The 18,699-nt window shown below is 34.3% G+C and overlaps 1 protein-coding gene across 1 annotated transcript; it reads right to left on the bottom strand.

The window, feature by feature from the left end:
- Positions 1-21: 21 nt before the first annotated feature.
- Positions 22-17,951, bottom strand: LOC140044261 (fibrocystin-L-like). The gene is made up of 22 exons (XM_072088739.1): positions 17,876-17,951; positions 17,563-17,676; positions 16,766-17,009; positions 16,385-16,613; positions 15,821-16,075; positions 13,355-13,517; positions 12,894-13,034; positions 11,549-11,943; positions 10,826-10,953; positions 9,826-9,992; positions 9,376-9,672; positions 8,794-8,948; positions 8,460-8,582; positions 8,220-8,328; positions 7,234-7,443; positions 6,890-6,955; positions 6,245-6,378; positions 5,682-5,832; positions 5,180-5,366; positions 2,303-2,544; positions 1,517-1,702; positions 22-1,286 (listed from the first exon to the last, which is right to left on the bottom strand). The coding sequence occupies exons 1-22, from the start codon at positions 17,949-17,951 to the stop codon at positions 22-24; spliced, it is 5,037 nt and encodes a 1,678-aa protein (XP_071944840.1).
- Positions 17,952-18,699: the final 748 nt, after the last annotated feature.

The raw sequence follows: 18,699 nt of genomic DNA, 5'->3' as shown, positions 1-18,699 counted from the left end.
TGAAATGTTAACAAATATAATTTAACAAACATCACCATCTATTACTACAGATGTGTCATCAGTATGGAATCCGCTTCCTTCGATTGTCACCATAGTTCCACCTTTAGTACTTCCCTGTTGTGGAATAATAGTATTGATAACAGCATCTCCCCATACAGCATCAAAATTGACTAAGTTTGCATTTCCATATCTCTTTCGATGTACCATGATTGCCAGTTCACCTACTGGAACATAGCCAACCTCACACTCAATCTCTTCACTATTTACAGCAACCACAGCACAATCAACATTTCCGAACGTTACTGTGATGTCACTGATGACATCACCAAAGTCAGATCCATTTACATAGATGGTGGTTAAGGCACCACTAATAGTATCTTGAAAAAGGTCTTGAACTTGCATTGTCAGATGTTGCTGGTAGATGAAACTGAAAGGCTGACCACCGATGTTGATGGATGACTGTTGGTTTAATTCGATAGCAACATCAAATACATGACCAGATACATCATGAGAAGTGGTGGCACAAATTATGTGAGTGTAGTTAAATGATTGAATGAGACAGGACTCTGGTCCAAGAGATACAATCAATTCATCAACAGATGAGGCAGCGAACCCATTTCCCTCAATTGTAAGAACTGTACCACCAGCCAGAGAACCTTCAGATGGATCAACAGAGGTTATACTAGGCACTAAGATATAACTTCTTGCTGCTAGCGTATCAATAACATTTATAGCGTAACCTTGATTTTTCACATTAACTGATATCTCGTGATAATAACCAACTAGTAGTGTGTTATTGGTTGCAATAGTGCATTCAATAAGAGTTTTATTACTGAAAGTGACACTACATACGTGATCATTCCCAATCATGACCACATTCTCACAAGACACATTACTGAAACCAGATCCTCTGATGGTTATAGTCTGCTCAGCGGAGCCAATCACTGGTTCAATGACGTCAATAGTAGCTGTACTGCAATCCCAGAATGCAAAAGAGAACAATGAGGTGTAGCTTATGTCTGGCATTGCTGAATAACAACCAGATATGCTGTCATCATCTCCTGGAAAAGAACTGCTATCAGTTGGAGTATTACTCTGAGCACTGACATCATGTTTGGCGGCAATTCCATTTAATTTTACAGATACTGGATAAGCCACAGATCCAAATGGAGCTACTTGGATGATTCCGGTTAAATAGAATTTGTCTTCCTCTGGGACATCATAATTTACAGGATCACTTGAGTAATAATAATCTCCTTCATTGTAGAATGTGTGAGAATAAGTACCTGTTTATTTTAAAAAAAACAGTGTTCCAGTTAATTATTACAAAAGTGGTATAATAGTGTTGTGCTGTATTGAGGATTTAACATTGAATAAAAGAAACATTATTGCTGTGAGGTTTACACTTTCTTTATAATGTTTATAGATATAGCAAAAATAAGAACCATATTCTAAATTTTCTGTTTTGTTAATTTATTTGAATAGGATGTAGCTTAATGAATCACAACCTCCTTACCACTCTTGGATCTTGACCCTGCATAGAACCCTTCACCATCATATACTACAGAATCTGAATCTGCAGTTTGTTGAACCGTATAACCTACAGAGTCAACAAGAGCAGGTGTTGACCATTGCCACATCACTGTATCACCTGCCATTATTTTTAACACCTGTGGATCCCACTTATAACCAACTCCATAGTCTGTAACAGAAAAAAAGATAGACATAGATAAACACTTTTAAGTCATGGTGTTTAAAGTCATGGAGTCTTAGAAGACAATTTATATTAGAAATGACCTAAGCTAAGATGACAAGAGCATTCTCCAAATGACAAGCACTGGTTTGATTTTAACTTCTGTTTTTTACTTCAGTAAGCACTGCTTGACTTTAACAACATTGATAAATACCAGCCTAGTTTATTGGACAATCTTATTTTCAGAATACATTTTATGTTCAAAGGAAATAATTTGGGAGTTATCATTGTCTATTGGATATCTTTTTATTTTGGATTACAATACCGTTTTATTTATTTTCGAGCGCCTATAATAAATCAGGTTTAACTTTTCCAGGTTCAATTACTGAATCTCCTCCAAGAAATGAATTCCTATTGTGGGAAAATATATTGTGGGCGTTCAAGGTGTAGATATTGTATTGTGTCTTGTGTGGGCCTACCATGTCTGAAACTTACGTCCAAGATCTAAATTAACAAAGCCTGATCTATACTACACTTTAATGATAGTTTGTTTCTCTTTGATTAGGTCAGTGGGACTATGTTACAAAGACACTTCTTGTATCAACATACATTCATGCTTTCCTTGATTGGTTACAGTATGTACAACTCCTGAGCTCCTGGATGTACATTTAATAAGGTCATCATTCAAATGTGTGATGTCACAGGTCACACGACCAAATAATACATCAACCAAAGAGGTATTAGTACCGAAACCAGAACCGATAATGGATACCGTTGTACCACCTTGTAGAGAACCATGATCAGGATAGATGCCATTTATTTCAAGATCATATGAAAACTGTGCTTGGGATCTGAAAATAATAAAAGTATAATAATAGTAACAATAAAAACAACAATAACAACAATAATAACAATAACAACAGCAGCAACAACAGCAGCAACAACAGCAACAATAGAAACAACAACAACAGCAACAACAGCAACAACAGAAACAACAACAGCAACAACAACAACAATAACAACAGCAACAACAACAACAGCAACAACAGCAACAATAGAAACAACAACAACAGCAACAACAGAAATAACAACAGAAACAACAACAACAGCAACAACAGCAATAACAACAGAAACAACAACAACAGCAGCAACAGCAACAATAGAAACAACAGCAATAACAACAGAAACAACAACAACAGCAACAACAGCAATAACAACAGCAACAATAGAAACAACAACAACAGCAGCAACAGCAACAACAGCAACAACAGCAACAACAGCAGCAACAACAGCAACAATAGAAACAACAACAACAGCAGCAACAGCAACAACAGCAACAACAGCAATAACAACAGCAACAACAACAACAGCAGCAACAGCAACAATAGAAACAACAACAACAGCAACAACAGCAATAACAACAGCAACAACAACAACAGCAGCAACAGCAACAATAGAAACAACAACAACAGCAACAACAGAAATAACAACAGCAACAACAACAACAGCAGCAACAGCAACAATAGAAACAACAACAACAGCAACAACAGCAATAACAACAGCAACAACAACAGCAACAACAACAACAATAGAAACAACAACAACAGCAACAACAGCAATAACAACAGCAACAACAACAACAGCAGCAACAGCAACAATAGAAACAACAACAACAGCAGCAACAACAACAGCAACAACAACAACAATAGAAACAACAACAACAGCAACAACAGCAATAACAACAGCAACAACAACAACAGCAGCAACAGCAACAATAGAAACAACAACAACAGCAACAACAGCAATAACAACAGCAACAACAACAACAGCAATAACAACAGCAACAACAACAACAACAGCAACAGCAACAATAGAAACAACAACAACAGCAGCAATAACAACAGCAACAACAACAACAATAGAAACAACAACAACAGCAACAACAGCAATAACAACAGCAACAACAACAACAACAGCAACAACAGCAATAACAACAGCAACAACAACAACAACAGCAACAACAGCAATAACAACAGCAATAACAACAACAACAGCAACAACAGCAATAACAACAGCAACAACAACAACAACAGCAACAGCAACAATAGAAACAACAACAACAGCAACAACAGCAATAACAACAGCAACAACAACAACAGCAGCAACAGCAACAATAGAAACAACAACAACAGCAACAACAGCAATAACAACAGCAACAACAACAGCAACAACAACAACAATAGAAACAACAGCAACAGCAACAACAGCAATAACAACAGCAACAACAGAAACAACAACAACAGCAACAACAGCAATAACAACAGCAACAACAGAAACAACAACAACAGCAACAGCAACAATAGAAACAACAACAGCAGCAACAGCAACAATAGAAACAACAACAACAACAGCAGCAACAACAGAAACAACAACAACAGCAACAGCAACAACAGAAACAACAACAACAGCAACAACAACAACAACAGAAACAACAACAACAGCAACAGCAACAACAGCTGCAACAGTAGCAATAGCAGCAGCCACAACAGCAACAACAGAAACAACAACAACAGCAACAGCTGCAACAGTAGCAACAGCAGCAGCCACAGCAGCAACAATAGAAACAACAACAACAGCAGCAACAGCAACAACAGAAACAACAACAACAGCAGCAACAGCTGCAACAGTAGCAATAGCAGCAGCCACAACAACGACGACGACAACAAAAAAACAATAATAATAATAAAAATAGTAATAATATTCATTTAGGTTAGTCACTTTTTATCTATTTATTACCTCCGCCAAGGAGGTTATGTTTTCACCCCTGTATGTTTGTGTGTGTTTGTGTGTGTGTCTGTGAACAGCCTGGAGGCCACAGTTTTTATCCGATTCTAACCAAATTTGGACACAATGATCTATGCCCAAAAAGCTCGGACGAGTTCGAATTTGAGGGGGAAAGGTCATAGGTCAAGGTCACAACTAACAAAAAACTATTTTACTGTCTAGAGACCACAGTTTTGATCCGATTCTCACCAAACTTAGCCACAATGATCAATGACACATCATATAATTGTGGTTACATTTTGAAGGGTCAGGGTCAAAGATCAAGGTCCACCAAAAAAAAAAAAATAAAAAATAAAAAAATAATTAAAAAAAAAAACCCCTCAGTGGGGCTTGAACCAGCGACCTCAACTGTGAGAGGCTGGATACATAACCATTACACCACACTGTCATCCACAACTTTGTAGTGTGCAGTTAACATATTTACACTTAGAACTAATAAAAAAAAATGTTTAAAAAAAATATTCAGGGGGCATTTTATGTAGAGGAATTTTACAGTAGGCGGAGGTTTGTACTCTCGGAGTACCCTCTAGTTTTACAAATGTTTTAATCCTGTGAGGTAATCTTTTAGTTCACTATGTTTAGGCCTACATTTAAATTGATATATTATAAAAACATCATAACAATCTCTAGTTTGAAACATACCCAACGTGTGCATAACCTTTCCCTGGGACCGATACCATCACGTCATAGATTCCAGGTTCGTTTCCAGGAACAGTACATTGGATTTCGGTGTCACTAAACGATATCACAGTACATTCCAATTCGTTGATATAAACCATTGGCTTTTTGGTTCCGAAGATTGTGCTGAGTATAACAATGGTGCCTCCTCCTATTAAAACATACAATAACAAATCAGAGGTTTGAAAACACATCTAATAGTTCTCCTGCATCAATACTTAAGTGTAGTTCTGTATACAACATTAATAATAAAGGATAGTGGGAAAATTTAATATTTCCAAAGAGTGGTTTGAGAACAAAATTATCTTGCTCGAGGCTTAGTGACCACGTATAGGAGAGGAGAGGAGTGTCAAATTCAATATACCTATACCTAATACAAAGTGCCGTTAGGTGGCAACGAACGTAAAATACAGCAGTTCTCAGCAAACCATAATGATAGTAACTAATTACAGTAGAAAGTACAAACCTAGAACACTACTTGAAGTTGGTGAAATACTAGATACTGTTGGCGTTAAAGCTGGATTTTGAGTAAACGCATTGTCAATACTAGATGATAGTTTATCGACTTCAATAGATACATTCAGCGAATTTAACGATCTTTTTTGTCTAGACTCATTCTTAAAAACAACAGAAAAAATCATAACATTCATAATTAACGACTCAACTATTATCTTTCAGTGGTTCGTGAGAAAGGTATCTGAACTTAATTATTTCAAACCAATGCTCATATAGGCCCAATGAAATCTGCAATAGATGTTTAAAAAAAAAATGTCTACAATATTCACAAAATGATTGTATTGTTTAATTGTGCACTGGCATAAATTATTATTAAAAGAAAAAGACCTATTTTTAAAAAGTTTCTTTCGTTTTTATTGAATTATTATTGTGTTTTTCCTGTCAATTTTAAATTTAAAAATTTCGGATGGAGTTGCGGAAATGTTTTTTTATTCCAAATATTTATTGAGTTACTTTAATGGTCAATATGAAAAATAAAACACCAAATTGAAAATAATTGATATCTTTGCTAACCTGGACTTCTAATGTACAATGAATAATATTAAAACTTGATTGAGTGGCGACACATCGTGTACTACCAAAGGCAATGTTGTTCTCTTCTGGAATATTACTAAAACCTTGACCATAAATAGTTACTTCAGTTCCTCCTGTAAAATTATTAAATAAAGAAACTTACCAAGTTGAGACTGCCATGTTAATATACTGGCTAAAAACCGTACAAAATGACAATGGATAGTAATTAATAATATAGTAATAATAAATATGATGGTATTTAAAAACAATCTGGCCCCATATTTCTTGGCTTGGCGAGAGCTCAACCGGTAATATCTTTAAAAACCTACACCACACCGTTGCAACTCTATAGGTATGGTCTATCTTATTACAATTGACAAGTTTGTCTTATTATATTATAACAATACAAATAAATGTATCAGGAAGTATGGAAAATAAATGATTTAAAATATATAATAATGATAATTATTATAAATTCTGCAGCTACACACAATAAAATTAATTATACATACATACACTTATTTTAGTATATTCTCGATTTTTTTTTTTACGTGTGTCTTATTTAATGTTTTTTTTCTCTCTCGGTTGATTCTCAAGAGATGTAACTTAAAATTAAAAATACTGACTTGTTAACAATTTCTCTACCTGATTCGCTGCCTGACACTGGCTCAATTCTGTTAATATTGATAGTGTAGTTAAAAGTTACGTCAGCTGAGAAATAAAAGGAAATAGACTGTTAACAGTACACAATGATGTAAACTAAAATAGGTATTGAAAACATTGAGAGTTTACATAACAAAATAAAACAATAGTATAAATTAAAAGTCTATTTTTTAGTACACAAGTTAACTGTTTTTTTTTTGTCTTGATGTCCTCTATGTTAAAGGAACATTTATTTGGTATAATGTAATAATATTCTTGACTATATAAAGTAAATTTTGTCAAATTTAGCTTAAAATTTATAACATTTTTAAAATATCAATACTCACTACTGCTGCCTTCAGAATATCCATAAGGTACAACAACAACTCTGACTTCATAAATTCCCGCCTTTCCGTTTTGGACATCGCAGACTATCTGAGTCTCAATACAGGATTGCACTTCACATGCTATATCACCAATGGTAACAATATTCTCAAAGCAATCGACACTGAAACCAGTACCATTGATGGTGATTGACGTCTGTTCAGCTTCGGAACCTTCAGAAGAAATAACAAAAACTATGATATATATTTTATTTTAACCTAGACTCATTCTTGAAACTTGGTTAAAATTTAGGCATGGTAAAGTTATGACTGTTCTGTGGTGTATTGCATGTCTCAATCAATACTGCCTATAATAATCAATCTTATTACTTATTGTTTTACTTTATTTGTGTGGGTGCCTGCTGTGATATCATCACCACATTTCTGCTGTGCATCCGTATTCTCTTCCACAAACATACAACTTTGTAAAACCTTGAGAATTAAACTAGTAAAACTATACTACTAAGACCGAACTTATTCTAGTCTAGTTTCCCTAAAAATAGTTTGATATTACTAAAATATTCCGTTCTTTCTTTGGACCAATCAAGACTTTTATTATCGTTTATATAAAATGTCTAGGCCATACTAGCATTTAAAATTTTAACTAGATCTCAGTTACCTTCAGTCTGGGAAAATTATATTAATTAAAATACAGGTATTAAAGTAGGCTTTCATGTCAATTTTTTACTGAAAGAACTTGTTGTTCTAGAATTATTATGTTGACTTTCGAAATGGAACTATTGCAGCAAATCGTGGTTACACATACCACACAAAGTTTTCAGTTAGTTTTAGTTAATTAATTTCAGTTCCGAAAAAGTTTAACTCAACACAAGTCAACAATGTCGATATATTTTGTGCAACTGCGCTTTACTTTGAGTTCCAATCAGTTGTGTTCTGTTACTCGGAACGCTCACGGTCTAGACAAAACCCACCATATAGTATCATTATACCTGAATGTATATCTATGTTTGTTATTTCAGCAGTGTAATCCTCATTATAATCAAAGGTACAATTATCCGTTGCACAACTGGAGATAACTTCATTAATATAGACTTCAACCTGAAATATAAATACAAACAATATGCAAATTAATTTATTATTAATGGTTTCTGCCAGTCTTGTCAAAGACAACAAAGATGCTAGCGGGGAGACCGGTCTCTACAATTTGGTATTTCAACTGAACTACTTACTTGGGGTGATGAATGTGGGGTTCGTAGGTAGTCACCCGGAATAGGTGCAAGAAGGAGTGCGCCATCAGCGTCTGTGGTAACTGTAATAGATACATCATCGCCTACTAAACTTGTACCATTAACCTGCAAAAATTAAATGATTTTTTAAAATTTGTTTTAGTCTTTAATTTGTGACCAAATACAGCTTACTATAAAAGGTGAGTAAAAAGAAAATGACCTAAACATGACAGTTCATACACAGTGACTAAGAACAAATTGTTCTATATACAAACAAGGGAAATATTCTCATGGTTTGTTTTAAATACAAATACAATAATAAGTAATGCATAAATACCTCTATAGGTTCATGATTACCCCCAATGTCAGTCCATTCAATGGTCCATATAGCAGATGAGCATGTTGATGTCTTTTCTACAGCCACCACTCCAGTGGCAAAATACCCTTCAAGCAGGTCTTTCATTTGTTTGGCTGAATATGTTGCATGTACAGCTATAGTATTGAAAAAATTAAATAAATGAACAGTGTTATAATAGGTAGGTGTATTGAAAAGCCTAAAACTCAAATAAGGGAGATGCAAAAAGATTAGTAAGGTTCTTAATTGAGTATTTTAACTGAACTTGTAGATGAAAAGAATGCAGGATAAAACAGGACAACCAATCTTTCTGACGGTTATTGATTATAAAAGTACTATATTACTGTAACTTGAAATATAAGGAAACGTATATGGATGTGTGGTGGATAATTAGAAAAGATGTTCCATACATCAATATCAAGGCGATACCCATATTGCTGTAAAGGAGAGTTGACAGAGATTTTTATGGTTGTACTCCATATCTTTTAAGAGTGACATACAGTATCTCCACCTCTAAGATGATGTTAGGGTGAGAGTCAAAGACCAAATTGATTAACATCCTACCAAAGTTTTTACCATTCCATTCCATCATAAAACTACCAGATATTGGTTTTGAGGCTGCTATCAACCTATGTATAGAAATTGTCGTCCCTTTCCGCCAATAACTGTTGCTATATACGACATAATCACTCTCGCCTTCAACTGATCCATTTGTGATGGTTGCAGCTTTAACTTGGAGAAGAGGGAACCCATAAGCACAGTTTGCCGTTAGGGTGATGTTAAAGTTGTTATAGTATTTGACAACAGATATGTCGGTAACAAACATATTGTTTGGTCGAGCAGCTGAACGAGTGGGTATATCTGAAAACAATTATTCAAAATTATTTAAAAGACATAAACATCAGCAGTGTCATTTAATTTTCTAGACGGAACATCCCCTTTCAAAAAGGTGGAAGAAAGGTTATATTCGCCTACACTCTGTTCTATTCCCATCTCTATAAATTATTGCCTTACATGTTATTGTGCTCGACCCAATATTCAAATTATCAATGTAGAAGTCACCGCCATCTTGGTAGAGTGTAATGACCTCAACATCAAATGGAGATCTGGGACTACTGTCATAAATAAGGTCATCATCTTGCAGTATATAGTTGTATATGTCGAAGCAAGTATAACGCCACCTGGAAGAAAGAAAATGCGATTTAACAATACTATATAAAGAGCAGTCTGGTAGAGTTAGCATAAAAGTCAGATTTAAATAATACCAAACCGACAACAAAGTAATCGCAATATATTTTTATAAACATCTGTAACTACAAATTATAATGTTGTTTATACTGTAATAGTGCATAATAACTTTATCTAATATTCATTTGTGGCACAAAATACTGCTATCCAAGATTTAAAAAGCTGAAAATAATATCTTGATACCATGTCTACTTCCAGAGATATCACAGGCTAAAGCTTTGGCTGTTGCAATCAGTGTTTTGAGAAAAAAAGCCTGCTAAATTAAGTAATAGATAATGACAAATACAAAAAAAAAATAAACAGGGCGTTTAAGTTTACGCCTTAGCAATAGAGTATTCTAATTTTTGTATTTCAATGGAACTTCTTCGCACCACTGTTTCTATTATTATGCAAATTTTTCATTAAAAACCACCCACTGAAACACTTTCAATTTAAGCATAAAACAGTAAAAAAGTTTTATGAAAATCATAGATATCTTAAACCATTTTTTATACCAACACAAAATGTTAACATTTATGCGTTTATATGTTATTTATGTGTATTTGATGAATGTCACAAAATACAAACATTAACAGACAACACAAAAAATACCAGCTTCTGTCGCCGATTGGGCGTTTTTATAATAGACTCTATAATAGCTCACTATGTCGGTCGGTGGGCCGGTTGGTCGGTCGGTAAACACTAACTCAAATTTGCGCACGCGACTGCAGTCATGTACAGTATATGGCCTTGTTAAAAATAAAAACCTGCAAAATAATATTATCACCTGTTAGTTTCATACAATTCAGATATTGTGTAAATTGTATCGCTTCGTTGATCTCCATCCTCATAATGTTTCCAGTGAATTGTGAACATTACATCTTGTGACAGTGCTCCTCTATAATCTAAACATACCTGTAATTTAAATAACAAGAATTTCTTAAAACCTATTTACGTTTGACCCTGGTGGACAGGTACAGCATGGGTCTATGCTTCGTCGCGCCGCAAAAAATGTATTGCTTTTAACACAGCCATTTTAACCAAATAAACGTTTTATTTCGTTAAACAATTAAATTAGAAGTTATGTTAAATGTTATTTAAAGTTTCAAAAATTCCACTTTCAAGTTTAATTTGAACTGTATATTATTTAAGGTTATATGTACATTATTTCTATTCGTTCTCCGTAAACGGGAAAATGCAAACTTTATCGTCCTCAAAAAGACAGAATTTCACGCTAAGCTCGGCCCACTTTGTTGAAGCTCATGCATACATTAGTCATGAGCACCGTCCTGTTACTTCCCGTCCTAGTGTCTTTAATTAGACAGATTTCAGACCTGTTTGTTTCAGAATAAACGTCTCAGACCTGTCAGAGTCTTTAAGAAACCAACGTTTCAGAACGGAGGCCACTGCCACAGGTCACTTAAGGCTATTAAAATGTATGTATGCCAACATGGTGGCATGGCATGATATTTTAATGTTTTGTGGATATTAATTTAAAACAAAAATTAACCTTTCCATTAATTTTAGCATCGATTACATCAACAGTCTCTCCATTAGATGACTTAGTTTTTCCTGATTTGTAAACAGCACTGGGATTCTTCAGAGAAGCCCGTCCACAGTACGGTTCCATGTCTAACACTCGTATGCCAGATTCGTACTCATTTGCAGTACCCTCGTAATCGTTGATATACATTCCAGTCAACCCTGAACGTTTACATTTGATAGAGAACATCTCTATTAGAGCTTCTTCGAAATCCTCAGCAGTAGATGAACTTGATAGTGCTGTACTTTCAACACTGTCAAGTATTACAGAGAAACTGTCAATGGTATCCATGCCTCCTTCAACTGCAGTGGAGCTGTTGACTTGAAAGTCATCTGAAGAACCAACAACTTGTTCAACATTTCCTGTACACAAAATAATTCAATACACATAACATGTTTCGTAGTAACGTGGATAATGGTTCCTTCATTCTGTTCATGCACAGAAGCATATAAGCATGCGCACAATGATTGGATTAAATATAATCTATCTATATAATTATATGCTTAATGCTACTAAATTTTTCACGAAATTTTACGTGTCTCCTCCAAAACCACTGAACGGCGGTACGTGCACAGTTGGCAAAAATCAACATACACAAACAAAACGATTCCAAATGGTTTGATTGTTGAACATGAAAACAACTTCGTTTTGTCCACTTTTTTATTTTATCTATAGTATAGGACCTATGTATAAAATAATTAATACACCACGATCGAAAAATACCCAAAATAATACAGTTTGGCATTTTATACTTCGTTATCATCTAATTCACACTCAAAAGTAAAGTCTAAAGTTCCATATCCAGATTGCTTTTATAGCTTACATATATTTCAAAATGAAGGGATAGTGTATAAAAAAATCAATGGCCGTAAATAATTTTATTCTTGATACAATTTGTTTTTATTTTAAAAATTTGTCAAAGTATTTTTATCAGAGTGCGCTTTTGTTATATTAAAGCAGAAAAAGACCATGCGTAGCAAAGATTACTGCTAGTACAATACGATAAATGCGAATATAATATAGTTGAATATTAGAAAAAAAAATAAAATTTAAACACAGCTTGATAGCTTTGTAGTCTAGTAAAATCATGAAATCATACATGTAATATTATCGGGGTGGATCTTTCTTTGTCGTTTGGCAATTTCCCACTTGCTATTAAAGTTATGAATAAAGAACTTTCAGTGAACAGTAATTGTATTCTTCCCTGTTTAAATCAAGTTAAAATAAAATCGATGGTCTGGGTGTAAAAACAAAGTTTGTATTCAGAAAACATGTTAATAATTGTCTTTTTTTTAAATACATACATTCTTACCTGAACTTGGTGGAAAATGAATCACAAACACATTTCCAGTCCACTGTATTGTTTTGTTGACAGACACAGGATATGCAACGCTCTGCAGGTTATTAATAGCATCTTGTACTTCATTGGCAGTGGCATTAGCTGATAATGAACCTAATTCAGATTGTAGTCACAAGAAAGTGAGAGCGGTTCAATCAACTGTTAGCTGGGGCAGTGGGATGAATCAAATAATTTTGCTAGTAACATTATTTTGGTCAATTTGAATTATATTATTGTTGGGCAATCTCGTAAAGATTAATAATTAAGCAATGAGAGTGTGTCATGTTTATAAAAAACTGTACTGGTGGCTATGGCCCTGTTTTTAGAGTAAATATTCATCAGATAAGAGGCAGAAACATAAAAGAATTTATATATTGAATTGCAGGAAGTCATGTAAGCCTATGTGGACATTTTGCCTAAACAAAGCGTATTACCTGTGGTTTCATCCATAAATGTAATGTTGAACGTTCCTTCAAGATATTCGCATACTCGTACATACTCGTTTGAACAATTTGGAATCAACAGTGTATTATCTGTGATTTCATCCATAGATGCATTGTTAAACGTTCCATCAAGATCTTCACATACTCGTACATACTCGTTTGAACAATTTGCAATCAACAGTATCTCCTAAACTTCATCTTCTTCTCTGTTAATACTTAAAACCTTTAGAATTAAAAACATTTTAATTCAACTAAAATAACTAAAACGAATTAACTGAAGAAGTTTTCTCAGAAAAGTCAAATTGTTTGAGTAACGTGTAACAAGTGACATAAACCACCTACTTTGTTTAGACCGTATTTGTATTTATGTTATTATTCTGTGTCTTTACATATGTCTTTAAAACTTGCACTGATGAAGGGCTGGTGTTGCTCGAAAGCTCTGCTAACTTTTCTGTTTTAATTTATCGTTTTTGATTTAGATTTTTTTTTTGTATCTCCATTGAGATTCTGCCACTGATACTCACAGCATTATTATATATATATATTAATCAAATTAATTAATTAAATTTCAGTATATCACCGGGCGGTTTAGAATTAATGTTCTTTGCCTACTGTGTTTATATATATAAAAGTATCTCTTCGGAGATCCCGCCTCGTGAATAAAAATACTGTAAGATGAGGGCGTATCAATTTGATCTCTGTTGCGCGTGTGTACAACTGAGGACTAGTGCTGTTCCGCCGTACCACGCCGAGAATGTTTATATATATATTATTTAATCCACATCTAAATATTTTTTGATAGTCCTGTAGTTATTGTCTTCTTTGTATTAGTCCAGCAGTCGGCGTTTTGATTTTCGTCTCAAAACTACAGTGTTTTCGAGCTCAGGTATTAAAAACACACGCTAGAACCTAGACTAGTATTATGTTAATATTATTTAGTCGTAATTGTACAGAACAAATTTCTGGTTATATGAATAGGTATGTTCTAGCCGTTCCAGTAGATATCTTTCGCAAACGGACACTGAAATTAAATTAGGTTGTCTGTTTAATCTAGAAAAGAGATGGGTGTAAACAATGATCAAACATTGGCGATATAAACGCAAAGGCTACTATTCCTAAGCGGGTGTCACGAAAGCTCAGACCACGAAAGCTCAGACCCCCTAAGACCTAAGATCACGAAAGCTAAGACCCAACACCTAAGATTACAAATACTAAGATATACTACAGCTTAAAAACAATACTTGTTTATCCATACATAATTTTAAACACAGTAGGTTTCATTTATTACCATAAATATAATTTAATACTACCGCAAAACATAGATAAACTCACATTATTTTCGCCTGTTGAGTAAATGTATATTTTTTCTTTACAACAAACAAACTTGACGGGTTGTTTGTTGGTATATATTTACTCCATTGTGTTGCTTCAGAGGATGTTTTTCTTACGCACCTGCCTTTCTTGTATTTTGACTCCAAATTTGTTGACTAACTTTATCCTGAACACCACACTTTAAAATTAGGACTTATAAGTACTTTCAGAAGGAGAAACACATAATAACAAATAAATAAATCCTTTAAATTGATGATTTTACAGATGTGTTTCTTTGTATACTGTAATGACAATGTAACTCCTCGAGCTCCCCATGCTCAATGTTTTTGTTTCTATGGAGCGCCAAAAGAGCAACAATAATAGTACAAGTATAAAAACAGAAAGAAAACGAAACAAAAAAACTTATCATGATTTTTAAATTAAAATTTATTTGCCAGTATTTATTTCTTCGTACTTGCATGATTATACTATTATCATTACAATTTTAATTTTACATTGTTCCATCCACACTGTAGATGGACTCCACAGAGTTTTCAGCCCTCTATATAATTTTTGCTCTTTTGACGTTCCATAGAAACAAAAACATTGAACATGGCCCATGGGGTAGGCCTACTGTACTGTAGGCTAGTCATTTTGTGTGCGAGAAAAACGTCTGTAAAATCATCAATTTAAAAATGTATTTGTTACTTTTTATGTGATTCTTTTTCATGAAAGTGCCAATTCTAAGGTGTGGTATTCAGAATAAATGTTGGGAGTTAAAATACAAGGCAGGTGCGAAAGATAAATATTTGTAATCTTAGGTGTTGGGTCTTAGCTTTCGTGATCTTAGGTCTTAGGGGGTCTGAGCTTTCGTGGTCTGAGCTTTCGTGACACCCATTTCTAAGCATGTCACTTGGGCGAGTCAGGTGCGCAAATGCAAAAGAAAATACTGATCTTCTTGTGATGAGAGGCATAATAAAAGTGAAAGTAAAAGAAAGTGAATAAACTACAGTAGAACACCAGACAATCAATTTGCAGAGGACAGTTTTAAGAGAAAGGAATGAGAAGCAATACATAATAAGGATACACTTTGTTGGGTCGCCTTTAATTGGGTTCTTCTGTCTTATTGTGGTATGAATCATTCACCTGCAGTTGGTTCTTGTTTGATGATGTAATTGATATTGTTTGTTTTTCATTAACTGCTCCACTATAATCAGCATTACTAATCGGCAGATCGTACAACATCAATCCAACATTAACGTAGTGACTTCCGCGATGTTGATGGTGATAGGCTTCGATATAGTAATGGGTTCCACCAGTCAGTTTCAGTGGGTTAGATATTTGTTCTTTGGGTCTTGTGTAGAAACTTTTTGTTGCCCGTGAATTAAATGCAATTTTCATCTGAAAAAACAGAAAGTATTATTTCTATTCACTACAGTGACAGTGTGAATTAGTACATTATGGTAAAACTGCTACACAGCTAAGAATATACTAGGTATTCCCGTTCAGACTAAGTCAAGCAATGCAATTGGACCTAAGGTGTACAGTGTTTAACCAGAAGACGGCAGCGACCTCATACCACCGAAACAGCTGCAGCTATAAAGTTATGGTATCCCTGCATTAACTGCTTGGCCATTAATTTGCTCATTGTAATACGGCAATGCATTTTTATAAAACATTTCACATTTACATGATGTTTATGTTACTTACTTTATCTTCTGGATTCTCTGTCATACTAAAGTACAATTGTGATTCGTCATCACTGTAAATCATGAATTTAAAAATTCCGTCGTATGGTGCCACAAAAAAGCCCCTATATCTGGACGAGTAGTAATCGGTCTCCCCAAAAGTGGGATTGTCTGGAGATTGGAACTCGTCACGCACCTCAATGTAGTAATCACTGTCTAAGGTGTTCCAGCTTCTAGCATCTGAGAAGTCACTGAAAACAAACGAGAAATTGGTAAATTTATGCATTATCATGATTGCGATTTTAGTTTTCATCTTGTATTATATAGTTAAAAAGGAAGTTGATGTACAAAGAATATTACAGGCGACACTAGTGATAATGTACACGAATAAATTATCTTTTACCTGTTAACTTTGTTTTTCCATACTTCTCGATAAATTCCACGGTTGCCAGGAACGGTTGTTTGATTGCTAGGCTGTTCTCCAGTGACGCATTCAATAGCATTATCTTTAACGCTGACTAACTCACATTTGACTCCACCAACATCAACCGCAACGTTTTCTATCTTGGTTCCAAAGTATTTACCAACAATGGTGATATGGGTACCTCCTCTGTAGCTGCCGTAGTTTGGTGTTACTCCTTTAATATCTGTAATAGAAACATTGTTGTAATTTATATGTAATGTATTTGTATGTAATTCATTATTTATTATCTTCTTGTTAATAAGGTATGCTAATCAAAACTTTTTAGGTTGCCTACAGTACAAAGAAGACACTAAAATATACTGTGGGACCTATGCCTATTATTTCACCGAGGTCGTAAACTAACAATGACTAATTAATATAGATAACACATATACACTCTATTGATTGATTGAAAGATCTTCACATGATTCTTGTACTTGGTTATATCATGCCGGTATGTTTGACACATTACTTGTAAAATGACGTTAACACAATCAAATTGACGTCACAACTTACTTATGACAAACCAATAATACCATCTCCAACTTTATTAATTTTTGTTTACCTATTTCCTTAATAATGTTAATCTGTTTGTGTTTTTAGCTTCATTTGCTTTACTGTTTTTACTATAGCTACTTTGTGATTTTGCTTTAATTTATTTATACTGCTTTGTAGTAGTATTGAGCTTTAAATTAGTGAAACTTTCAAAGTCAAGTCTTTATATATCATGATCTTACCAGCGTGTAGTTGAAACAAATAAAGCTCTCCTTTAAAGCTAACAGAATACGCCCCTGACTCAGTGTATGAACGACCATACCCAGATGACACAAGGAACGTAATGTTCTTCGAATCTGAAAAAAAAAAATGTGCAAGAATTTTCTACATTTTGAGATTTCACAAACAAGGCCTTAGTACAATTGAAAACGAATATCGATAATTGATAAACTCAGTGGCTGATAAAAGCAATGAATCTATATAACAAATTATGCTTAATTCTGACATAGGTGAGCACAATGGAAACACTTCAGAACAAATATCCGCCTTGGATACCTACCTCATCTATTTCAGATGATGTACCGCGAAACGTAGATTTAATATAGTTCTCACTATTACGATATTTTTCCATATTTCTATCTAGAAGATATTATATTGACTGGTATATCTTTATTCAAAAAAATGAAACAACAAACTTACAAAATATCCATAAAATATAGCAGCATATATAGAGACGCATGCGTCCCAAGCTGAATTGCATTTCATGATAACATTAAAACAAGTGATACCAATTAAAAAAGGGAACGAAGGGCGCAACTCACAAGTTAAATTCGTCAATTAAGTTAATCAAATAAGGTAGAGGACTGTTACTATGACGCACAGTATTACAATTGACATTGCGAATCCTATCGGCATTGCGGGTGTTGTATTTGTGCACAACATTACCCCTGGAAGGAAGAAGTGAGAACAATTTAGAATGATGGTTCAAGATGGATTTAGCAAAGGCAATACATAGGTCCCGACGCCTGTGAATCAGACCATCCAGGCGCAACGTGACCAAAGCATCGTCATAACCAGTATAATTCCTACCCAAAACAAATCTACAGGCACGTTTCTGGACCCGTTCGATTGCCATTGCCATTTTAGTTTTTTTGTTTATTTTCGGACCGCGCGTGTGAAGGTACAGTAGTTAGCAAAATAACAATTATACTACAGATTCTATCTAGGCAATTAGTTCATCCATTGTTGAATGAAGCCCTCCTCATAACATTTCCATTTCTGTCTAATTCTTGCTGTCCTAGTCCATGCAGCCGTTCCAATGTATGTTGTTAGATCATCTCTCCACCTTCTTTTTGTCTTCCTCTTTTCCTCTTTCCTAC

This window comes from Antedon mediterranea, chromosome 3 (genome assembly GCF_964355755.1).
Source record: "Antedon mediterranea chromosome 3, ecAntMedi1.1, whole genome shotgun sequence".
NCBI lineage: Eukaryota > Metazoa > Echinodermata > Crinoidea > Comatulida > Antedonidae > Antedon > Antedon mediterranea.
This window is presented reverse-complemented; position numbering and strand designations above follow the sequence as displayed.

Excerpts from the sequence above, each read along its gene's own strand:
- LOC140044261 (XM_072088739.1), bottom strand. The coding sequence starts at position 17,951 with ATGGAAAAATATCGTAATAGTGAGAACTATATTAAATCTACGTTTCGC. Across the intron at positions 13,518-15,820 it reads CAAACAAGAACCAACTGCAG|TATGTACGAGTATGTGAAGA; the intron begins GTGAATGATTCA and ends TGTTCAAACGAG. Across the intron at positions 8,329-8,459 it reads CCCCACATTCATCACCCCAA|GTTGAAGTCTATATTAATGA; the intron begins GTAAGTAGTTCA and ends TTTATATTTCAG.